Here is a 26,781-nt window from a genome sequence, read left to right as displayed (position 1 = left end):
AGATCAAAAAGTAAAAAAAAAAAATGAAAAAGAAAACAAATGAACAAACAACAGCACAAGTGAAAATGCTATGCTTTGATCCACACTCAGTCTCCATAGTTCTCTCTGTGGAGGCAGTTGGGACTTTCCATCACAAGTCTGTTGGAATTGTCTTGATTCTTCACCTCACTGCTGAAAAGAGCCAGGTCCATCACAGTTGATCATCACATAATCTTGTTGCTATGTATGATGGCCTCTTGTTTCTGCTCACTTTACTCAGCATCAGTTCATGTGAACCTTTCCAGGCTATTTCTGAAATCAGCCTGCTCATTATTTCTTATGAAACAATAATATTTTATTACATTCATATACCATAATTTATTCACCCATTCCCCAACTGATAGACATCTACTCAGTTCCCAATTCTTTGCCATTACTAAAAGGCTACTACAAACAATTTTGCACCTGTTGGTCTTTTTCCTGATTTTATGATCTTTTTTGGGATACAGACGCAGTAGTGACACTCCTATATCAAAGCGTATGCACAATTTATGACCCTTTGGGTTGAGGAGCAGTAGGAGTAGTAGGATTAGTCAGTAGTAGTAGACCTGTAGGATTAGTCAGAAGGATCTGTTAAATTCCTTTGTCATTTTTTTTTTTAATTTCAAGGATTTATTTATTTATTTTATGTCATGTATAGTTTATTTAATATTTATATTTTATTTATATTTATTATATATAATTTATTTATTATTTTTCCCCTGTTACATTCATTTTTTTTCTACAATTGTTTTTTTAAGATTTTTGAGTTCTAGGTTCTCTACCTTATCCCCATCCACAATTAAGAAACCACATGTCAAATTATGCAAAACATTTCCATAAAAGTCAACTTGTGAAAGAAAACATACCTCTCCAACTCTAATAAAAAATAAATACCTTCAAGAATAATTAAGTTAAAAAGAGAGAGAGAAACAGAGAGACAGAGACAGAAACAGAGGCGGAGAGAATGCTTCAATAAATATTCAATATAGCCAGTTCCTTCTCTGGATGTGGGTAGGATTTTTCATGATAAGTCCTTCAGAAAAGCTGTGAATGTGTACTCTTGAAAACTGTAAATTCATTTACAGTTGGTCATCCCAGAACATTGCTATTATTTTGTATACATTATATTTCACTTTGTTCATGGAGAGTTTTGCCAACTTTTTTCTGAGAGCATCCTGCTCACCATGTCTCAGAGAACAATATTTCATCATAAACACATACCACGTTTTACTGAGCCATTCCCCAATTGATGGGCATCTTCTCAATTTGTAATTTTTTTTTGTCCTGAGAAGAGAATTACCATGAATATTTTTTTTATATAGGTCATTTTCTTTACCCCTCATTCCATACCCCCAAATTTCTTTTGGTTCATTCTTGGTGGTGTTATTAGGCCAGATTATATGCATAAATCTACATCCCTTTGGGTACAGATCATATCTTTTGATCATTTATCAATTAGGGCATGGCTCTTATTTTTTTATGTAATTTTGACTCAGTTTCATCTATGTTTGAGAAACGAGGCATTATCATAGAAACTTGCTTCTATTTTTTTTTAACAATTACTATTGCAAATTGTATTCCCCCCATTATTCGCTCTTTCACTCTTTCCCTCCCAAAAGTGTTCTGTTCTGAACAATCTCTCCCCCCATATGATCTCTTTATTACCCTCCCCCCTCAAATATCCATTCTTTTCCTATTCCCCTGCATGATAAGAAATATTTCTATTGCGCATCTATGTTATTTCCTATTTGAGCCAATTGCAATGATAGTAAAGTTTACTCACTCCTCCTCTTCTCTCCCTCTTCCCTTCCAGTGTAAAAGCTTATTCCAGCCTCTTATTTTATAGCACGATTCCACTTCTCCCTTTCCCTTTTTCCAGATATATGCATCTCTTATTCTTAATTCTGCACAGCTCATCATGATTCCATGAGTCTATGAGATGTATCATTCTTTGATACAGAGGAGGTGTTTTCCATAACATTTTGCACACTGTGGCTACATTTAGTTTATCTTTTTATGTATGCAATTTAATTGGATATACCTTCTGTGATATCCTTCCATTCCTGTACATTTCCTTTTCTGATATTCACATCACAAAAGAAGGAGCAAAAAGTACATTACATTAGTGCTCTGGAGAGCTATTGCCTTCCCTGTGCCAAAAATACATTTTATCAATTTGGTGGTGTTAATATATTAAAACTTATCAATAAAATTAAGTGGAATGGTCTCAAATATCAAAAATGATCTCAAAGTGAATATGGGAAAGAGTGATTTTTGTGAACATCAATGTTATATTCAATGAATATTTTCTTATCTAAATTTTGAATTTTTTTAATGTTTTAATAATGCTCAATGATATCAAAAATCATGGAAATTAAAATTGTAGCTATGTTGAAAAAACTGCTCTATAATGATCAAACCCATAGTAGTAGCAGAGTTATATGCCTCAATGGTGGCGAGATGGGGAAAAAAAAAGGCTTTGTTGCAGATGACCTGTAGATGTTTAACAAGAATTTAAAATAAATCACATGCTTTAAACCAGTGATCTGATTATTACAAAGACCAAGAAGATTATCATAAACAAAGGGCCATATGGTGAATTATATTTAGATGGATAACAATCATAATTTGAGAGATGATACTTCAGATTGTGAATCTCTTCATTTTCACAAATGTTTATCAAATTACAGGTTTTTAAAAGTTTGGCAAGAGTTAGTAAGAACTCTCTTCAGAGCCTCCTTCACATCCTTGTTCCTCAGACTATATATCAAAGGATTTAACATAGGGATTACTAGTGTATAAAACACTGAAGCCATTTTGTCAGTATCTAAGGAATGGTTTGACTGGGGCTGCACATACATAAAAAGAAGTGTCCCATAGAAAATAGTGACAGCTGTCATATGGGAAGCACAAGTGGAAAAGGCTTTCTTTCTTCCTTCTGCTGAACGTATCCTCAGGATGGCCAAGATGATCTGGAAGTAGGATATCAGGATAATTGTCAAGGAAACGAAGAGATTGATAGCTGCAGTGATATAGACTATAGTCACTGGTATATGAGTAGAAGAGCAAGATAACGCTAACAAAGGGATATTGTCACAGTAAAAATGATTAATGACATTGGAAGAACAGTAGGACATTGAGAAAACACAAGAGGTAACTGTCACTGATGTTAAGAAGCCATAAATATATATGAGGATGACAAGTAGGATGCAAACCTTCCGTGATACCACAACCATATATAACAGGGGATTACAAATAGCCACATAGCGGTCATAGGCCATAGCAGCCAACATGAAAACCTCAGCAACTATGAAAACTAAGAAGCCTGCATGTTGGATTACACATCCATAGTAGGAAATGGTTTTCTTCTCCAGCAAGAAATTAACCAGCATCTGGGGAGCAATGACAGTAGAATTGCCAAGATTGATGATTGCCAAGTGTCTGAGGAAAAAGTACATGGGAGTTTGAAGTTGAGAATCTATACTAGTGAGTGTGATGATTCCCACATTTCCAGTCACGGTCACTCCATAGATTGCAAAGAAGATGAAGAAGAGGGGAAGTTGAAGCTCTGGATTTTCTGAGACTCCAATGAGAATGAATGTGGTCACATGAGAGAGATTTCCTTGAAACATTTTTGATTGATTTCATCTGCTATGGGAATAAAAAGGAAAAGAGTTTAGAAGGCCAAAGCTGATTTGCCAGAAGTTGCAACCACTGTAATAAATCACTATATCCTAAGATTAAGCTTTTTTTTTTCTTTTTAACTCTTTTGAAAATCCTGCATAAGATTTAGACAGATTTTTTTTTTTTCTGATTTCTAGATTATTGAGATGTGTTCAAAGAGTTGACTGTTAAATTTTGAGTGTGAGAATGTACATTTTGGAAATTAGCAAGTATAAGATTTATGATTTTGTAAATTATATAGACTTATGAAATTGAAGATGAAGAAGAGAGGAAGTTGAAGCTCTGGATGCTTAGAGACTCCAATGAGAATGAATGTGCTCACATGGGAGAGATTTCCTGAAACATGTTTGATCACTTTTATCTGCTATGAAATTAAATGAGAAAATAGTTTAGAATGCAAAGAATGATTTCCATGAAAGTGCAACTTAAGTAAACTGTTATATTTCCGGATTAAATATTGTTATTTTTAATTGTTTGGAAAAGGCTGTCTTAAAATTGGAAAGATATTTTATCTGTTTCCTGAGGTTTTGAAATCGGTTCAAAAGAACTGATTGGCAAATTTTTTTAGTGAAAATTCATATCTTGGAATTAGCAAAAAAGAGAAATTAAGGAAATTTTAAAAATTTATTATGTTGTTGAATGTCTAGATTTTAAAATGGAGGGAAATGTTAACAATAAATATTAAATTCAAAATACAAATTGAATACAAATTTTCTACCCATAGCTAGCTAGACAAATGAGAGTAATGTCAGGAGTCTTCCACACCTAAGTATCTGACCATTAAGTTAAGAAAATGAATAATTGCATACGATGAAAATTTAATTTACCTTTGTATTTCTCAAATATATTAGAAATAGGCTAGGTTTATAGAAAATGATAAAATAGTTATTAGTCACTTTACTTAAATTCAAGTTATTTTTTTAGAAAGCCATTCCCAATTCCCCTTGATTTCAGAACCCCATCTCCCCTATTTATCTATAATTCATTGTCATATTTTGCTTATACACAATGGTTTTCATGTTTCCTCATTAACTGAGCATTTTAATTTTATTTTTTTAATGTACCCAGCAATTAGAAAAGATCTTGACACACAGAAGTCTCTTAACCATTTTTTTCTTGAACAAACATCTCTCTTCTGAGAAAATCAATCAAAAAATTAAATATTAGTCTTGCGATTTCTTAAGACAATTGTCATGGGGAATATCATCTGAGGATTTTAATAAATTCATACTTGATATCAATTCCATTGTAGTCATATGAATACTTATAAAATAAATAAATTATTAGACTGGATTAATTGAACATAATTTTAAGATTTAATTATAAGAAGAGCCACTCTCTCTGTCCTGATCAAACTCCAAGTTTGTTTAATGCCTGGGTACAATTAAAAAATTAAAATCTATTTTTAAAATACATGTAAATATAGTTTTCAACATTTGCAATTGCAAAACATTTTATTCCAATTTTTCTCCTTCCTTTCTTTTAATTCTCCTTCCCTAAAGTATAGGTTAAATATATAAATATAGGTTAAGCCTATATATAAATATAGGTTAAGCCTGAGCAATTCTTCTAAACATATTTGTTCCTTTAACATGCTACACAAGAAAAAAAAATCAGTTCAAAACAGTAAAAGAAGAGAGAGTGAGAGGGAGAGAGAGGGGAAAAAAGCAAGCAAACAACAATAAAAATACTAAACTGTGAGCTACATTCAATCCCCATAATCCTCTTTCTGGATGCATATGGCATATTGACAATAATCATCTTATGATTGAAAAGATCTAAGGGCATCATAGTTGATAATGACATAATGTTGTTTTTTCTGGGTACAGTGTTCTCTTAGTTCTATTCACTACACTAACCATCAATTTATGTAAATCTTGCCAGGCCTTTCTAAAATCAGCCTGTTGATAATTACTTATAGAATGGTCACATATCATAAAGTCTTCAGCATTCATTTCCCAACTGATAGACAATCACTCAGTTTCCAGTTCCTTGCCACTACAAAAAGGGATGCTACAAACATTTTTGTACATGTGGGTCTTTTTCATTTTCTTTTTTTCTTTTTTTGATGTATTTGGGATACAGACCCAGTGAAGAGACTGCTAGATCAAAGGGAATGCATAGTTTGATAGCCATTTGAGCATAGTTTCAAATTGTTCTTCAAAATAGTTGGATCACTTCACAACTCCATCAGTAATTTATTTGTGTCCCAATTTCCCTACTTCCCCTCCAACATTTATCATTATCTTTTACTGCCATATTAGCTAATCTAAGAGGTGTATAGTGGTATCTCAGAGGTATCTCAATTTACATTTCTATAGTCAATAATGATATAGAACATTTTTTTTTCATATGAGTAGAAATGCTTGTACATATAGAAAATAACAATAATGCAGGTTAAATTTAAAATCTATTTATATATTTCTTTCTTTTGAAAGCCAATTCATATCCTTGCGCAATACTGATTCTAGCTCCATGCAAAGTACAAGAAGGAACACTAATTCTAAGAAAAAATATATAGAGAGAGAAGTAGAAGTGGAAATCTTGGTAAAATTAAGGTAAATTATGCTAAAAATTAAATTTCTAAACTAAAATGACTTATTTGTGGAATCTGAGAGTTTTTCAAGTAGAGTCCAAGGTGAGATGAATTTACAACTTGGAATCCATTCAATTGATTCTAAGAAGAAAGTATTTTCTGAGCTTCTGTAAATTATTGACTGATAGAAAAAAGAAGCTAAATTATCTCATTTGTGATAAGCTGCAGTATTTTGAGTCCACAGTTTAAACCTGGATTCCAGAAGATATTATAAAGGCATGATTGTGACTTAAATTTTGTTCAAAGTTTAGGCAATATTGAAACTAAAATGATGGTGAATATGATCAAATAAAATACATCATAGGGTGTGTGTTTGTTTCTTTAAGTATCCACCTTGCATTGATAAATCCAAAGAGACTGACATTCAAAGGACATTTGGAAAAAATATGTTTTCAAGTTTCTCTCTGACACAATATACTCACTGAAAAAATAAACAAAAACAAAAACAAAAACAAAACAAACAAACAAAAAAAAAAAACAAAAAAACAAACAAACAAAAAAAAAGATCAAAGTCTCAACAGTCCCACCAGTGTCCTGTGTTGAGGGATTAGATTTATTCTGCCAAGTCCCAATGAGTTCAACTTTAATCAAAGGCTAATCAAAAGTACAAAGAGATAGATCAGCAGAAATCCAAGAAGATATTGAGACCCAAGAAAAGGTCCTGATCAAGTCATATCAAAGCTGAAATTCGTCTTTAATCCCTCCTTTCTAGTGATATAGTAGATAACTAACTTTACTCAGTACTTCTGATATTATTCCCCAGTGTCACTACAATGACCTTCCTAGTTGTAAAATTCTATTTCCTTATGAAGATTTCGACTCTTACTACATATTCATTGTGTTTATTCTCAGAAAAGTGGAAATGTTCATCCTCTGTCTTGACCCCAAATCTCTAAATAGAAGGTATATCATTTTAGATGGTCTATTTTTTCTTGTCTTAACAGGCCACTTTACTGTAGTTTGAGATAAGAAATAATTATATTATGGAATGCAATAAATTATTGTAACAGGAAAGAGTTAAGTAGGTATTAGGAGAATTATCACAGATTCCTTTATAACATTATCTGTCATCATCTGTGGAACGAACTGTTTTTACCCACGCATCCCAGATAATTCAAATCTTTAATCATCAGAACATTCAGAATAAGCTCATAAAATTCTACCTTCAAACACCTTTAATCTTCATATAATATCTACAAAACCATCCATTAATAGCATATTCTCTTGAATAGAAGGAAGACTTTAATTCAACTATTTCTCCAACTCAGATAATTTATATTGAACTAGCAAAAACTTCATGACTCTTTTCACCTAGGAATTGTTAAATGAGTTGTTTGTTATTTGTTTCCAAATACTCAATCCTCTAGCGCCCACCTTCTTAAACTGTGGGCCAATATGGCAACTCATAACTCAACTTGAAGCTTGTCAAATTATTATTTATTATCTGAAATTGTTTGATTTGGATACCTATTTCACATATTTATTTACTTGGGGTCATTAAAAATTTTCTCAGGTGATTAGTATTCACAAGTAGAAGTTTAAGAAGTCCTACTGTGATGTCAACTGTTTTGCATTTAACAATATTCAGTTTTCATCTTCCTGTTTAATATTGTCACAAATTATTTGGCGACACCCTGTTTCTACATGAAAGACCAACAAGCAGGCTGGAACTTCAGCTTGGCATAACAACAATCATTTGGGCTCTGGATGAGTTCCTCTTCTGTCAAGATGTAGTCCTTTAACCAGACTTTGCTGAGGGATGAATAAGCCTAAAGTGATTCATCATATTTTTTTTTTTTTTTTGTCATGCTCACAATTCCTGTTTCTTGTAACCAACTTTACTCCTGTTACTGCCATAGTAACTCTGGTTCTGTACCCACTGAATTATCACAAGCCTCAATGACCCTTAAGATTTGAGACAATTAACTTGGAAACCATTCTCACAGAACAAAGTAAGACCTGCTTTTTCCATGCATGAATCTGCTGTGGGAACTGCTACTCAAGACCTAAAAAAATGTTTATGTTGTGGTCCCTGTCTTGGATTAGCCATGTGATTCATCCTGAACTGATTAACATCCCAGTATCCCAGACAACACTCTCAGAGTATGAATAAGAGTTGTAGAATCATTGAAAGAAATCTGGTACAGCACTGGAAAAAAATGCTCCAGATAAAAATAGTAAAGGCTCCACAGCTATTTTTTTTTTTCTATTTTAAGATCATAACATTTTATGAAGAAGAATTTCAACTGTGCTCAATTCTAGGATTTATCCAAACAAAATGTACACAGAACTAACATTCTAAACTTTAAATGGCTGTCTATGCAGCATAATAGTAGCCTTTTTAGCACATTGAAAATTATTTTGATTTTGATTACATTTTTCAACTAATAATAATGAACATGCTAAATAATAAATGCTATTACTACTATTACTACTACTAATAATAATAATAACAAATCAGAAACAAGTACAGTGGGATAGTACATATACCTGCTGAGGAGAAAATCTCTGCTCAGAACTCATATGGCCTAGCCCCATGGATCTTGCTAGGGTTTTTGCTCATTTCCTGAAGCCTCCGAAGACCTCTTTTAATAATGAAATACATGTCTCCTACCTTATGTAATTCAGAAACAAAAAATCTCAAATGTATGACATCTTCCCAAGGGAAACAAAGGAATACCAGGGACTCAACTGTAAGGCCTCTTTTCACATCATCCTGCTCCCCAAAGGAATATCTTTAAAAGAGTTTGGGAATTGGTGTTGTTATATGTACAACACTTTTTCCTTGTGGACTATTGCCAGGAATTATTTTTAACACATAGAAAAATCTGATGCAATGACTCAGTCTTAGCTTTCCTATATCCCACTCTAATTGGTCTCATGCTAAATATTTCTTATTTACTCTTATTGTTGCTCTCTCTTCCCCTTCCTTCCTTGATTGCTCCCTTCTGCTTGCTATCTGAACTTTACTATCATTTAGTAAATTAATATTTGTGAATCAATAATTTATCTAATATTTTCATATTCAGTTGTATGTCCATAAGAAAGAGTTAGGTTTTAGGCATGTGTTTATTCCTCTTAAGCAGGCAAACATACATGCAAGCAACAGTTAAAATTGAATTAGGCAACAGAGGTGATAAAGACAGAAAGCACGATCATGGCTTGGGGCAGTGTTTAGTTTCAGCATGGTAATCACCATTCTGGTCTTTTCAATTGTGTCCATTGATAGGTTTCCCTGGACTGAGCTATATCTCAGAAATCTTATAATATTCTCATTAGATCTGGCCACTAGGTTGGAGGTTAACTTGAACTTGAACTAAACAGTCATCAGATGTTTGTTTAGTAGCAAGTGGCAAGATAGAAGCAGTTATCACTTAAACAGGTATTTTAATTCAAATGTCTTATTGACCCACTCACTACATAACTTTCAATTACCTAACAGAGTTATAATCTCTCCTCTTCAGGAACCAGCTTTGGGGCAGGAATATCTCCTTTTAATCTAGGATCTTTTCAGTGAATTCTTTGTTCTTGTCACTGCCAGTCTTTCTTTGGGGCTACTTATCATTCCAGTTATCAAACAGTCATTGAATATTGTATTCTGATGAACAGATCTCATTAATGGCTAGTTGCAAGAGGATTGTGTAGAACCTTTCCTTTTTAAAACTACAAATTGTGATTAAAAGAGTTCAACTTAACCTCAATTATGACTATAGTTTATATATAAATTTGTGAATGGTTGAATTTAATCAAAATCTAGGCCAGTGGTCTTAACTTGGAATCATTTAAACTATTTCTATTTCTAATCTGTGAATACTATTTCCTATGTCATCTTACATTTATATGTTAAACATTTTTAGTTTATAAAAAATGCATTAGCTTCACTAAATTGCCAAAAGATTTTATGACACATGAAAACATTAAGAATCTTAGACTATGAGTATTGATATAACAAATATATTTAAGATTAGATAAAATGTTTATACCTAAATGGTAATCAGATGCTGGTATGGTAGCTGGGTGGAGGAAGATATTATGCAAATAAAAAATTCTCTGCATCTTAGGTGGAGACACCATTCAGGCTTCTTTGTTTTCACATTCAGTCCATATGTTGAAATTTTCTGCACTTATTCATGTTTTCTTCAATTGAAGAGCTAGACATAGTCCAGCAGTACCTCTTTTTCCTCTAAGATTTTTTCAAGGATTCCTTTGTTTCTGTCACTGCTGGTCTTGCCTGGTACTGGTTTGGGGCTTTTATACCAGTTTGTCAGTAAGTCAAATATATATGAAAGGGTCTCAGAAGTTGGCGGGAGGAGGCCAGCATGGGGATTGACAAAAATGTAGAGGGAAAAAATTTCAACACCACTCTATGGTGGTTGGGCACATAACAAAAGGAGATTGGAAGGGGGGGGGGGGACAAAAACAAAAACAAAAACACAACAATAACAACAACTTGGTAAGCCTACTCAGACCTGGTCCAAAATTTGGATGTCTCATTTGATGTCATTTGTTTCTGAGTTCATACTAGATGAATCCTTAGGGCCCTAGAGAGTTCTGACATTCACTCAGGAGCAGTGGCTTTCTTTTCTTTTTTTCTTAATAGCATTTTACTTTTTTTCATATACATGCAAAGACAGTTTTCAACATTCTCCCTTGCAAAAACCTTGTACTCCAAAATTTTCTTTCCCTTTCCCTCACCAAGAGATTTAGCAATTCAATATAGGTTATAAATGTTTACTTCTTCGAAATATATTTTCATATTGGTCGTGCTACACAAGAAAAATCAGATCAAAAAGGGAAAAAAAAAAAAAAAAGCATGAGAAAGAAAACAAATGAACAAACAACAGCACAGGTGAAAATGCTATGCTTTGATCCATACTCAGTCTCCCTAGTTGTCTCTGTAAATGCAGTTGGGACTTTCCATCACAAGTCAGAATTGTCTTGATTCTTCACCTCACTACTGAAAAGAGCCAGTTGATCATAACATAAACTTGTTGCTATATATGATGGTCTCTTATTTCTGCTCACTTTACTCAGCATAAGTTCATGTAAATCTTTCCAGGCTTTTTCTGAAATCAGTCTGCTCAGTATTTCTTATGTAACAATAATAGAAATAAATAATAGTAGGATTAGTCAGTAGTAGTAGAGCTGTAGGATTAGTCAGAAGGAGCTGTTAAATTCCTTTTTTAATCAATCAACCAATTCATCATTATTATTTTTTTTAATTTCAAGGATTTATTTTATGTCATGCATAGTTTATTTAATATTTATATTTAATTTAATTATATTATATATAACATATAATTTATTTATTATTTTCCCTGTTACATTAATTTTTTTCTACAATTGTGCAAAACATTTCCATAAAAGTCAACTTGTGAAAGAAAACATACATCTCCCACTCTAATAAAAAATAAATACTTTCAAGAATAATTAAGTTAAAAAGTGAGAGAGAAACAGAGAGACAGAGGCAGAAATAGAGGCAGAGAGAATGCTTCAATAAATATTCAAATATAGCCAGTTCCTTCTCTAGATATGGATAGGATTTTTCATGATGAGTCCTTCAGAGAAGTTGTGAATGTGTACTCTTGAAAACTATAAAGTCATTTACAATTGGTCATCCCAGAACATTGCTATTATTTTGTATACAGTATATTTCACTTGGTTCATGGAGGGGTTTGCCAATTGTTTTCTGAGAGCATCCTGCTCACCATGTCTCAGAGAACAATATTTCATCACAAACACATACCACGTTTTATTGAGCCATTCCCCAATTAATGGGCATCTTCTCAATTAGTATTTTTTTTTGTCCTGAGAAGAGAACTACCATCAATATTTTTTGTTCATATAGGTCATTTTCTTTTCCCTCCATTCCCCACCCACAAATTTCTTTTGGTTCATTCTTGGTGGTGTCCTGAGAAGAGAACTACCATGAATACTTTTTGTTCATATAGATCATGTAATTTCCCCCTCATTCCGGACCCCCAAAATTTCTTTTTATTCATTCTTGGTGGTGTTATTAGGCCAGATAATATGCATAAATTTACATCCCTTTGGTTACAGATCATATCTTTTGATCATTTATCAATTGGGGCATGGCTCTTATTTTTTTGTATAATTTTGACTCAGTTTCATCTATGTTTGAGAAATGAGGCATTATCATAGAAACTTGCTTCTAATTTTTTTAAACAATTACTATTGCAAATTGTAGTCCCCCCATTATCCTCTCTTTCACTCTTTCCCTCCTCAAAAGTGTTCTGTTCTGAACAATCTCTCCCCTCATATGATCTCTCTATCACCCTCCCACCTCAAATATCCCATTCTTTTCCTATTCTCCTGCATGATAAGAAATATTTCTATTGCGTATCTATGTTATTTCCTATTTGAGCCAATTGCAATGATAGCAAAGTTTACTCACTCTCCCTCTTCTCTCCCTCTTCCCTTCCACTGTAAAAGCTTTTTCCAGCCTCTTATTTTATAGCATGATTCCACTTCTCCCTTTCCCTTTTTCCAGATATGTGCATCTCTTATTCCTAATTCTGCACAGCTCATCATGATTCCATGAATCTATGAGATGTATCATTCTTTGATACAAAGGAGGTGTTTTCCATAACATTTTGCACATTGTGGCTACATTTAGTTTATCTTTTTATGTATCCAATTTAATTGGATATACCTTCTGTAATATCTCTCCTTTCCTGTACATTTCCTTTTCTGATATTCACATCACAAAAGAAGGAGCAAAAAGTGCATTACATTAGTGCTTCTGGAGAGCTATTACCTTCCCTGGGCAAAAAATACATATTATCAATTTGGTGGTGTTATAAAAACTTATCAAAAAAATTAAGTGGAATGGTCTCAAATATCAAAAATGATCTCAAAGTGAATATGGGAAAGAATGATTTTTGTGAACACCAATATTATATTCAATGACTATTTTCTTATCTAAATTTTGAAATTTTTTAATGTTTTAATAATGCTCAATTATACCAAAAATCATGGAAATTAAAATTGTAGCCATGTTGAAAAAACTGCTCTATAGTGATCAAAGCCATAGTAGTAGCAAAGTTATATGCCTCAATGGTGGTGGGATGGGGAAAAAAAAGAATTTAAAATAAATCACATGCTTTAAACCAGTGATCACATTATTATAAATAAAGACCAAGAACATTATCATAAACAAAGGGCTATATGCTGAATTATATTTACATGGATAACAATCATAATTTGAGAGGTGATACTTCAGATTGTGAATCTCTTTGTTTACACAAATATTTGTCAAATTACATGTTTTTAAAAGTTTGGCAAGAGTTAGTAAGAACTCTCTGCAGAGCCTCCTTTACATCCTTGTTCCTCAGACTGTATATCAAGGGATTCAACATTGGGATTACTAGTGTATAAAACACTGAAGCCATTTTGTCAGTATCTAAGGAATGGTTTGACTGGGGCTGCACATACATAAAAAAGAGTGTCCCATAGAAAATAGTGACAGCTGTTATGTGGGAAGCACAAGTGGAAAAGGCTTTCTTTCTTCCTTCTGCTGAACGTATCCTTAGGATGGCCAAGATGATCTGGAAGTAGGACACCAGGATAATTGTCAAAGAAACGAAGAGATCGGTAGTTGCAGTGATATAGACTATAGTCACTGGTATATGAGTAGCAGAGCAAGATAAAGCTAACAAAGGTATATTGTCACAGTAAAAATGATTAATGACATTGGAAGAACAGTAGGACATCGAGAAAACCCAAGAGGTGATTGTCACTGATGTTGAGAAGCCATAAATATATATGAGGATGACAAGTAGGATGCAAACCTTCCGTGATACCACAACCATATATAACAGGGGATTACAAATAGCCACATAGCGGTCATAGGCCATAGCAGCCAACATGAAAACCTCAGCAACTATGAAAATTATGAAACCTGCATGTTGGATTATACATCCATAGTAGGAAATGGTTTTCTTCTCCAGCAAGAAATTAACCAGCATCTGGGGAGCAATGACAGTAGAATTGCCAAGATTGATGATTGCCAAGTGTCTGAGGAAAAAGTACATGGGAGTTTGAAGGTGAGAATCTATACTAGTGAGTATGATAATTCCCACATTTCCAGTCACGGTCACTCCATAGATTGCAAAGAAGATGAAGAAGAGGGGAAGTTGAAGCTCTGGATTTTCTGAGACTCCAATGAGAATGAATGTGGTCACATGAGAGAGATTTCCTTGAAACATTTTTGATTGATTTCATCTGCTATGGGAATAAATAGGAAAAGAGTTTAGAAGGCCGAAGCTGATTTGCCAGAAGTTGCAACCACTGTAGTAAACCACTCTATCCCACGTTTAAGCTTTTTTTTTCTTTTTAACTCTTTTGAAAAACCTATATAAGATTTAGACAGATTTTTTTTTCTGATTTCTAGATTATTTAGATGTGTTCAAAGAGTTGACTGTTAAATTTTGAGTGTGAGAATGTATATTTTGGAAATTAGCAAGTATAACATTTATGATTTTTTAAATTATATTGACTTAAGAAATTGAAGATGAAGAAGAGAGGAAGTTGAAGCTCTGGATGCTTGGAGACTCCAATGAGAATGAATGTGCTCACATGGGAAGATTTCCTGAAACATGTTTGATCAGTTTTATCCGCTATGAAATTAAATGAGAAAACAGTTTAGAATGCAAAAAATGATTTCCTAGAACGGGCAACTTAAGTAAACTGCTATATTTTAGGATTAAATATTGTTGTTGTTAATCATTTGGAAAAGGCTGTCTTAAATTTGGAGAGATATTTTATCTGATTCCTGAGGTTTTGAAATCAGTTCATAAGAACTGATTGGCAAATTTTTTAGTGAAAATTCATACCTTGGAATTAGCAAAAAAGAGAAATCAAGGAATTTTTAAAAAATTTATTATGTTGTTGAATGTCTAGATTTTAAAATGGAGGGAAATGTTAATAAATATTAAATTCAAAGTACAAATTGAATACAAATTTTCTACCCATAGCTAGCTAGATAAATGAGAGTAATGTCAGGAGTCTTCCACATCTAAATATTTGATCATTAAGTTAAGAAAATGAATAATTGCATACAATGAAAATTTCATTTACCTTTGTATTTCTCATTTTTATTAGAAATATGCTAAGTTTATAGAAAATGATAAAATAGTTATTAGTCACTTTACTTAAATTCTAGTTATTTTTTTAGGAAGCCGTTACCCCATCTCCCCTATTTATCTATAATTCATTGTCTATATTTTGCTTATACACAATGGTTTTCATGTTTCCTCATTAGCTGAGCATGGTTCTTGTTTTTTAATTTTATTTTTTTTAATATACCCAGCAATTAGAAAAGATCTTGACACACAGAAGGCTCTTAACCATTTTTTTTCCTGAAAAAAATATCTCCTGAGAAAATTAATCAAAATGTTAAATATTAGTCTTGAAATTTGTTAAGACAATTGCCATGGGGAAAATCATCTGGGGATTTTAATAAATTCATACTTCGTATCAATTCCATTGTAGTCATATGAATACTTCTAAAATAAATAAAATATTAGACTGGATTAATTGAACATAATTTTAAAATTTAATTATAAGAAGAGCCACTCTCCTCTGTCCTGATCAAACTTCAACTTTGTTTAATTCCTGGGTACAATTTAAAAAATTAATAATTATTTTTAAAATACATGTAAATATAGTTTTCAACATTTGCAATAGCAAAACTTTTTATTCCAATTTTTCTCCTTCCTTTCTTTTAATTCTCTTTCCCTAAAGTGTAGGTTAAATATATAACTATAGGTTAAACCTTTATATAAATATAGGCTAAACCTGAGCAATTCTTCTAAACATATTTGTTCCTTTAACATGCTACACAAGAAAAAACAATCAGCTCAAAACAGTAAAAGAAGAGAGAGCGAGAGAGCGAGGGGGGGGGAGGAGGGGAAGCAAGCAAACAACAACAAAAATGATAAAAGTACTAGACTGTGAGCTACATTCAATCCCCATAATCCTCTTTCTGAATGCATATGGCATATTGACAGGAATCATCTTATGATTGAGAAGATCTAAGGGCATCACAATTGATAATGACATAATGTTTTGTTTTGTTTGTTTTTTTTCTATGTACAGTGTTCTCTTGGTTCTATTCACTTCACTAACCATCAGTTTGTGTAAATCTTGCCAGGCCTTTCTGAAATCAGCCTGTTGATAATTACTTATAGAATGGTCACATATCATAAAGTCTTCAGCATTCATTCCCCAACTGATAGGTAACCACTTCCTTTCCAATCCCTTGCCACTACAAAAAGGGATGCTACAAACATTTTTGTACATGTGGGTCTTTTTTTACTTTTTTTCATGTATTTGGGATACAAACCCAATAAAGAGACTGCTAGATCAAAGGGGATGCATAGTTTGATAGCCATTTGAGCATAGCTTCAAATTGTTCTTCAAAATGGTTGGATCACTTCACAACTCCATCAGTAACGTATTTGTGTCCCAATTTCCCTATTTCCCCTTCAACATTTATCATTATCTTTTACTGCCATATTAGCCAACCTAAGAGGTATAGTGGTATCTCAGAGGTATCTCAATTTACATTTCTATAGTCAATAATGATATAGAACATTTTTTTTCATATGAGTAGAAATGCTTGTACATATAGAAAATAACAATAATGCAGATTAAATTTAAAATTCTATTCATATATTTTCTTCTTTTGAAAGCAAATTCATATCCTTACACAATACTGATTTCAGCTCCATGCAATGTATAAGGGGGGGGGGGGGCATTAGCTCTAACACAATGTACCTTGGGAGTGAGATCTTTTTTTAATTTTTTTTTTTTGGTGAAAAGTATGTTGCTTTTGTTTTGGAAACATCATTCATAAGAGACTCTAAAAGTTGATGATCGGTATGTTTTTCCTCAAAAGAAAAAAAAATCCAAATTCCTTTAAGGTCATGGCTAAAACTACTCTTTTAATAAATTATTAATTAATAAATTATGGATTGAATGAGCCTAAATGGTGAAATGGGTTTGATTCTATAGATTTCAAAGTTCATTGATTTAAGCCCTCCCAAAATATGGCTAGGATCATAAGAGCCATTAAAGCAATCATAGAAGACTCATAAGATGTTAACTTTGTGAAGAAAATATGATATTTTTTGGAAACATTAATATTTTTACTGTTTAAATCAATATTATGTGATTTTCATTCAGAATGTGGGTTAGCCTTAGTAAGTTTTTAGGAAAACAAAATGGCTGCAAGGAATTTGGTGGTCCTTGAGATCTTGGATCTACCCCAAACATTGCTATATTGTGTCCTCGTTGAATGTTTTTGTTTTGGGTCTACCCAAGCTGTGTTTTATATTCTCTTCTATTTTGGCTTCACCCACATTTTGTGGAATATATATATATATATTCACATTCATCTTCTTCTACTTTACTTTTAAGTTATTTTCTTAGTTAAATTATCTGCCTGTATATATGCAATCCATCTGTGAATATCCTAATCTGAATTTGTATGATATAAACCTTCCAGAATCTGGATGAGAGGGAGTTATACCTCCTTTCTGGCTTGTCTACCTCAACTAAATGATCTAACACATTTCTTTATGAAATCATTTTAAATTTTGACATATTTTTCCTCATGAACAATAACAAAAATTCCTATTGCAATGACTGATAAGATTCATTGTGATGAGTACTTACCCACATTGAAGCAGCAAGATATATCATGGACAGATCATCAGAAAGCCAAGAAGATATTGAGACCCAAGAAAAGGTCCTGATCGAGTCATATCAAAGCTGAGAATTCATCTTTAATCTCTCCTTTCCAGAGATATAGTAGATAACTAACCTTATTCAGTACTTCTGATATTATTCCCCAGCTTCACTACAATGACCTTCCTACTTGTAAAATTCTATTTCCTTATGAAGATTTCTACTCTTACCACATATTCATTGTGCTCATTCTCAGAAAAGTGGAAATGTTCATCCTCTGCCTTGAACCCAAATCTCTAAATAGACAGTGTACCTTTTTAGATGGTCTATTTTTTTTTTGTCTTAACAGGCTACTTTACTGTAGTTTGAGATAAAAAAAAAATAATTATATTATGGAATGCAATAAATTATTGTAACAGGAAAGAGTTATGTAGGTATTGGGAGAATTATCACAGATTCCTTTATAACATTATCTGTCATCATCTGTGGAATGCTCTGTCTTTACCCATGCATCCCAGATAATTCAAATCTTTAATCATCAGAACATTAGGAATAAGCTCATAAAATTCTACCTTCAAGCACCTCTAATCTCCATATATCTACAAAACCATCCATTAATAGCATATTCTCTTGAATAGAAGGAAGACTTTAATTCAACTATTTCTTCAACTCAGACAATTTATATTGAACTAGCACAAACTTCATGACTGTTTTCACCTAGGAATTGTTAAATGAGTTGTTGTTATTTATTCAATCCTCTAGCCCCCAGCTCTGACTTAAACTGTGGGCCAATATGGCAACTCATAACTCAACTTGAGGCTTATCAAATTATTATTTATTATCCAGAATTGTTTTATTTGGATACCTATTTCACATATTTATTTACTTGGGGTCATTGAACCATTTCTCAGGTGAAAAGTATTCACAAGTAGACGTTTAAGAAGTCCTACTATAGTGCCAACTGTTTTTCATTTAACAATATTCAGTTTTCATCTTCCTGTTTAAGATTGTCACAAATTATTTGGAGACACCCTGTTTCTACATGAAAGGACCAACAAGCAGGCTGGAACCTCAGCTTGGCATAACAGCAATCATTTGGGCTCTGGATGAGTTCCCCTTCTGTCAAGATGTAGTCCTTTGACCAGATTTTGCTGAGGGATGAATCAGCCTAAAGTGATTCATCATATTTTTTTTGTCATGCTCACAATTCCTGTTTCTTGTAACCGACTTTACTCCTGTTACTGCCATGGTAACTCTGGTTCTGTACCCACTGAATTATCACAAGACTCAATGGCCCTTAAGATTTGAGACAATTAACTTGGAAACCATTCTCACAGAACAAAGTAAGACCTGCTTTTTCCATGCATGAATCTGCTGTGGGAACTGCTACTCAAGACCTTAAAAAATGTTTATGTTGTGGTCCCTGTCTTGGATTAGCCATGTGATTCATTTCGAACTGATTAACATCCCAGTATCCCAGACAACACTCTCAGAGTATGAAAAAGAGTTGCAGAATCATTGAAAGAAATTTGGTACAGAACTGGAAAAAATGCTCCAGATAAAAATAGTAAAGGCTCCAACAGCTAATTTTTTTTTTCTATTTTAAGATCATAACTTATTTTATGAAGAAGAATTTCAATTGTGCTCCATTCTAGGATTTATCCAAATAAAATGTACACAGAACTAACATTCTAGACTTTAAAGTGAGAGATGGCTGTCTATGCAACATAATAGTAGCTTGATTAGCACATTGAAAATTATTTTGATTTTGATTACATTTTTCAACTCTAGTTATAATGAAAATGCTAAGTAATAAATGCTACTACCACCACCACCACCACTACTACTACTACTAATAATAACAAATCTGAAACAAGTACAGTGGGATAGTACATATACCTGCTGAGGAGAAAATCTCTGCTCAGAACTCATATGGCCTAGACCCATGGATCTTGCTAGGGTATTTTCTCATTTCCTGAAGCTTCTGAAACCTTCTTTTAATAATAATTATGTAATTCAGAAAAAAAATCTCAAATGTATGCCATCTTCCCAAGGGGAACAAAAGAATACTAGGAACTCAACTGTAATGTCTCTTTTCACATCATCCTGTGGAATATCCCCAAAGGAATATCTTTAAAAGAGTTTGGGAATTGGTGTTGTTATATGTACAACACTTTTTTCCTTGTGGACTATTGCCAGGAATTATTTTTAACACATAAAAAAATCTGATGCAATGACTCAGTCTTAGCTGTCCTACATCCCATTCTAATTGGTCTCATGCTAAATATTTCTTATTTACTCTTATTGTTGCTCTCTCTTCCCCTTCCTTCCTCGATTGCTCCCTTCTGCTTGCTATCTGAACTTTACCATCATTTAGTGAATTAATATTTATGAATTAACAATCTATTCAATTTTTTCATATTCAATTGTATGTCCATAAGAAAGAGTTAGGTTTTAGGCATGTGTTTATTCCCCTTAAGCAGGAAGACATACATGGAAGCAACAGTTAGAATTGAGTTAGGCAGCAGGGGTTATAAAGACAGAAAGCATGATCATGGTTGGGGGTGGGGTTTAGTTTCAGCATGGTAATCACATAGTGGTCTAGTCAATTGTGTCCATTGATAGGTTCCCCTGGACTGAGCTATATCTCAGAAGTCTTATAATATTCTCATTAGATTTGGCCACTAGGTTGGAGGTTAACTTGAACTTCAACTAAATAGTCATCAGATGTTTGTTTAGTAGCAAGTGGCAAGGTAGAAGCAGTTATCACTTAAACAGGCATTTTAATTCAAATGTCTTATTGACCCACTCATTACATAACTTTCAATTATCTAACAGAGTTATAATCTCTCCTCTTCAGGAACCAGCTTTGGGGCAGGAATATCTCCTTTTAATCTAAGATCTTTTCCGTGAATTCTTTGTTCTTGTCACTGCCAGTCTTTCTTTGGGGCTACTTATCATTCCAGTTATCAATAACTCAATAAATAGGTATTAAGTGCCTGCCCTAAGTCAGAAAATTCAACCTCAGAACTATCAAAAAAAAAAAAAAAAAAAACTGAGACAGTTACTTCTCTGCTTACTCAGTTTTTAAAATAATGTTGATAACAACTACTTCTCAGTTGAGAAAACGAAATCAAATCAAATAAGAATTGTAAAACATGCCAAAAAAAAAAAAAGCTTTGTAAACAGCAAATAACACAAAAGTAATTTTCAACTTTTCCTGAAAGTTTGTGGGAGCCATTGAAAAGTTATGAGCAGTGTAGTGAAACACGATGAAAATTGTTTATCATGAAAGTTATTTTGGCAGCTTGGAAAAACCAATAAATTTACTCAGGAAGGAAATGTATTGGGAAAAGAGATATAAGTATAGAGAATAATATATCAAGGTGTGAGTGGCCATTTGGAATTACTGTTCTTTATTGTCCAGATGGTCATATACCAGAAGCTATGTTTTAAAATGCTAATTGAAAGATTGGAAAGGGCAGAGAAGAAATAATGAGGAAAATAATGAAAAAAAATAATTAAGTGAGGGAACTAAAGTAACTGAGGAAGGAAAAATATCTACATTATAACTGATATTGACAGAGAAAAAGTAAACCTTATAGTATTATGTATTCTACAGGTAAATAGGACATACGAAACCTGAAGAACTGATAGGCTTAGAATAAGAGTATTTCAAGGTACCTTAAAACAGAATTAGAATGTCAGAGATGAAACATCTTTAAAACTTAGAACATAGCATGATAGGGCTGGACAACACCTTACCATTTACAGATTTTGAGGATCTTATAAGTTTAATATAGAGTATAGCCAAGAGGAAATGCCATCTTGGGAAAAAAAATCTTAGAAAATCCCAGTATCCAACTGCAAGTTCTTCTCTAATCATTAACTCTCATGTTTCATCTCTTGTTCTTTCATTAAGTTGGTTATAGAAAAGAACTTGCAAAGAATATAATTTGCTCACATTATGAAAGCATGCATGTTAGAGATTCCTTGCCTCAAAGTCATATGAATTTCACATAACATAGTAAGCCATGATCCAATCTCATCAAATTCAATTTATTACTGTTTTGGCAATGTGGAAAGAAATGAAAACAGAGGGAAAATTGTGTCATCAAGGAACTTGTATCTTATTGTGAGGGATATGCCACAGATATAAAATGGGGGGGGAGAGGTAAAATAATTACTTTAAGTTGAGAAAGATTAAAATGGAGAATCAGGGGAAAATATAGGATGTGAGATATTGGATTGGGAAATGACAAAAGGACTGTTTTTGTCTTTATGAAATTTCTGCTAACTAAATATCTAAAATTAACTTCTCTGGCTTATTTAGACTTTTCAATCTTATCATGCTACTGAATTTCCACGTAATTCTCATCATTATTTCTAACACCTTATTTTTAAAATATTCACTATTTTTTCTTCATGGATTTTTTTTCCATCAATATAGGTTATAGTTAGAGATAAGTTCCTTTGATTATAGTTCCTTTTTTCCCTCCCCATGACTTCATTCTAGCCAGAAGAAGGCTTTGAAGATATTTTTAAAATGAGTATCTTACTCCATCCAAACTGAACTGATACTGAGTCATTATACATAAAAAACATCTCTCACAGTAGAGATTAAACATGTAAGTTTGGTCTTGAAGAAAATGAAATATTTTAGAGATTAATTTGTCAAACTTCTGAATTTAATATAAGAAAGACAGAGTTGAATTGTTGTTGGGCTTTTGATTCCCCTCTGTTCAGACAAAATTTGCAATATGAAAATGACAATCAACACTAATTTTGGGGTGGGTTTATGTATGTAGCAATTATAAATTCAAAAATCACAGGTCAGGAAAGGACAGATGCAGTAATCACATAATAGTCTAATCATATTATCAAGACAAAAATCACAGGTGCAGTTGGGTAATAATCACATTATGATTTTATTCACGGGACATGAGTCAAGATAAATTGACTCTGTGGCAAAGCAAGGGGTGTCCTGGGATTCGGTATGCAAATACTAAAAAGAACCTCTGATACATGAGTACTACAAGTAATTTCTAATTTGTTGATACTGCAAAGAATGTTTGATGTGCTTATTTATGAATACTGAGTGTATCTACTCCTCAGATAGTTCTGATTCTCAGTTCATTCATACCTCTTTTGGATAATAAAGGAGCTTGAGCAACCAAGTTCTTCAGTTAAGTCAGTAACCATTCCATTTTCACATATTTCACCTGAGAAGTCATTCTCAGATTAGAAAAGAAATTAGAAATTAGAAAAATAATTAGGAGATAGAATTCTAGATTAAGGTTACAGTAAATAGAAAAAAAATCTAAAATAGAAAGCTAATGATGAGTAACATAATAAGCCTGTTGTATTGGGTTAGGGAGCTTTTAGGAAGAAGTTTAAATTTACTTATTTTTTTGAATTGAATGTCTAATATAAATATGCCACAAGAATAATTTTCTTTTATTACTTTTACAACTGAATATTTTGAGAATATTTGGCAAATATTTGAGATTTCTGGATCTCAATATCTTTCTGTATAAATTGAGGTACTTGAACAAAGTGTCTCTGGAATTTCCCTTTCAATCAATTTAGATTGTCATAGATTAAGTCTAATCTTAAGACTAGAAAGATCGTAAGATTGTAAGGTGACTTTTAAATATTATCCCTAAAGAAATACAGAACAAAATAAAAACCTTTCATCTGTCATCCATACCAAAGTTCTCCAACATATAGTTATGTCATCATTAAGAAGGCAGCCAAGTAAACTTGTAAACAAATGAAATGTATTTTACTGATTCCCTAGGTGTGCATCATATTTGTAATCTTTTTCTTTGATCACAATGGATGTTCTAAAATACAGAAATGCTGCTTAAAATGTGGAAAAAAAAAAAAAAAACATCAACTGTCAATTTAAACAATGATTTCTTTCCCATTCAATATACTAATCTGCTTTTTTAGGAGAGGACAAAGAGCAGGCTTCTTTCCGTCACAATTGGTTGAATTGATTAATGTAGCATAATATGTAGCACCAAGAACCATGTAAATAGTAATGTGATCAAAGTTATGGGATCTAAACATGACAAACACTGACTTTGATGCAGGCATTCTATGATATTTAATACTGTACATAGTAGGTACTCAAAATGTGTATTAAATTTTAATATATAATATCTATAACTTTACTATGTTCTTAGGGTTAAATAAATATCAACAAAAATATCATGTTGATTAACATATCATAATCACCATGTTTGTTTTGAAGGGCTTTATAAATCAGCTAGAACAATGTTTCTCAAACTTTTGTTCTCAGTGTCTTTATTCTATTAAAAATTATTGAGGATGTGACCAAAGAGATTTTGTTTATATGGGTCACATGTATAGATATTTACAAAATTAGAAATAAAAACTAATTTTGATTTTGTAGAACTTCTGTAAGGATTTTAGGGAATCCAAGGATTCTCTGGACAACATTTTGATGACCATTGATCTACATATACAAATTATCTTTTTCTTTGTGTTCTTAGCAGAAGATCTCTTTATGTTGGTGAGGAATCTGGGATTGTTTATATAAGTTGGGGTGAATTGGCCCCAACACACCCCCATGTACCATTTCTTGAATGTCTATCTTTTTTTGGATGCCTGTTATTCTTCAGCAATCACATTTAAGATATTAGTCAATTAATAATAGAGAATAAGACCAATTCCTTTTGTGGTTATATGACCTATATGCATATCTCTCAAAATTTCCAGACTACTGAGTGTTTGCTCTTGACTATCATGGCACATGATTATTGCAGTGCAATCAGTAATCTAGTCCTCTATACAGCTCATCATGACTCCATGAGTGTATAAGCCATTTATCAGTTGTAGGATGTGTTTTTCATACCAATTTAAACACTGTGGCTACATTTACTTTATTCTTTTCTGCATCTGATATAATCTAAGTTCTGAGATATTCTTCCATTCCTGTCCATGTCCTGATGTAATACTCACATCACAAAAGGGGGAGTTAAAAAGTACTTTTCTTTAATGTTACTGGAGAGCTATCACTTTTCATGGGATAAAATAAATATGATTTCTTTAGGTGGAATTAATATATTATAAATTATCAGTAAAAGTAAGTGATATAATCACAAAAATAGGTGAATAGGAGAAGGAAGGATTTTTTATGAAATACAATATTATATTCACTGCATGTATTTCTCTCAATTTAAATATCCTAATATTTAATAACTATAATGTTCAACTAAAGCAAAGATCAAGAAAATTAAAATTGTAACCATGTTGAGGAAAAAAAAAAACCCACTCCACAATTATCAAACTAATAATAGTAAGAGGTTTATATACCTCAATTCTAGAGGAATGAAAAAAAAAATTTTGTTGCAGATGGCCTGCAAATGTATAACTAGAAATAAAAATAAACCATATTTTGAACCAATAATCTGATTATGATAAGTAAACACTAAGAACATTGTCATAAAAAGGGGTATATGCTAAATTATATTGATATGGATAACAATTGTAATTTGAGAAGTGCTTTCTCAGATGATGACTCTATTTACTCAAATATTTATCATATTACATGTTTTTAAAAGTTCGACAAGAGTTGATGAGGACTCTCTTCAGTGCCTCCTTTACATCCTTGTTCCTCATACTATAGATCATAGGATTCAGCATGGGGATCACTAGTGTATAAAACACTGAAGCCATTTTATCAGTATCTAAGGAATGGTTTGACTGAGGCTGCAAATACATGAAAAGGAGTGTCCCATAGAAAACAGTGACAGCTGTCATGTGGGAAGCACAGGTAGAGAAAGCTTTCCGTCTTCCTTCTGCTGAACGTATCCTCAGGATGGCCAAGATGATCTGGAAGTAGGACACCAGGACAATTATCATGGAAAAGAAGAGATTACTAGCTGTAGAGATATAAACTACCGTTTCTGGCATATGTGTAGCAGAGCAAGATAAAACTAACAAAGGGACATTATCACAGTAAAAATGATTAATGACATTGGAAGAACAGTAGGACATTGAAAAAACACAGGAAGTGACAGTCACTGCTGTAGCTAAACTGTAGGAATATGTAAGGATGACGAGTAGAAAGCAAACTTTCCGTGATACAACAACCATGTATAATAGAGGATTACAAATAGCCACATAACGGTCATAGGCCATAGCAGCCAACATGAAAACTTCAGCAACAATGAACACTAAGAAACCTCCATGTTGGGTTGCACATCCATAGTAGGAAATGGTTTTCTTCTCCACCAAGAAATTAACCAGCATCTGGGGAGCAATGACAGTAGAATTGCCAAGATTGATGATTGCCAAGTGTCTGAGGAAAAAGTACATGGGAGTTTGAAGTCGAGAATCTATACCAGTGAGTGTGATGATTCCCACATTTCCAGTCACTGTCACTCCATAGATTGCTAAGAAGATGAAGAAGAGGGGAAGTTGAAGCTCTGGATGATCTGAGACTCCAATAAGAATGAATGTGGTCACATGGGAGAGATTTCCTGGAACATGTTTAATCAGTTTCATCTGCTATGGGGCAAGTAAGAAAACAGTTTATAAGGCCAAGAACGATTTCCTAGAATTTGCAATTTAAGGAAATCAGTATATCCTAGGATTTAGGTATTTTTATTTTTAAGTGTTTGGAGCAAATGATCTTATATTTGGAGAGTTAATTTTATCTAATTCCTGATCTTTTCAGATGGATTTAAAAGAGCTGATTGTTTAATTTTTCAGGAAGACTTCACACCTTGGAATTG

The 26,781-nt window shown here is 32.7% G+C and overlaps 3 protein-coding genes across 3 annotated transcripts; all 3 read right to left on the bottom strand.

Moving 5' to 3' along the window:
- Window positions 1-2,705: 2,705 nt before the first annotated feature.
- On the bottom strand, window positions 2,706-3,719 carry LOC127540528 (olfactory receptor 8J1-like). Its single transcript, XM_051965251.1, has one exon. The coding sequence runs from the start codon at window positions 3,651-3,653 to the stop codon at window positions 2,706-2,708; it is 948 nt and encodes a 315-aa protein (XP_051821211.1). The 5' UTR covers window positions 3,654-3,719.
- Window positions 3,720-13,473: 9,754 nt separating this feature from the next.
- LOC127540640 (olfactory receptor 8J1-like) lies at window positions 13,474-14,529 on the bottom strand. The gene has a single exon (XM_051965417.1). It carries the CDS (start codon window positions 14,527-14,529, stop codon window positions 13,582-13,584), a length of 948 nt encoding a protein of 315 aa, XP_051821377.1. The 3' UTR covers window positions 13,474-13,581.
- Window positions 14,530-25,588: 11,059 nt separating this feature from the next.
- LOC127541577 (olfactory receptor 8J2-like) lies at window positions 25,589-26,551 on the bottom strand. Its single transcript, XM_051966800.1, has one exon. It carries the CDS (start codon window positions 26,549-26,551, stop codon window positions 25,589-25,591), a length of 963 nt encoding a protein of 320 aa, XP_051822760.1.
- Window positions 26,552-26,781: the final 230 nt, after the last annotated feature.

This window comes from Antechinus flavipes, chromosome 6, assembly GCF_016432865.1.
Source record: "Antechinus flavipes isolate AdamAnt ecotype Samford, QLD, Australia chromosome 6, AdamAnt_v2, whole genome shotgun sequence".
Lineage (NCBI taxonomy): Eukaryota > Metazoa > Chordata > Mammalia > Dasyuromorphia > Dasyuridae > Antechinus > Antechinus flavipes.
This window is presented reverse-complemented; position numbering and strand designations above follow the sequence as displayed.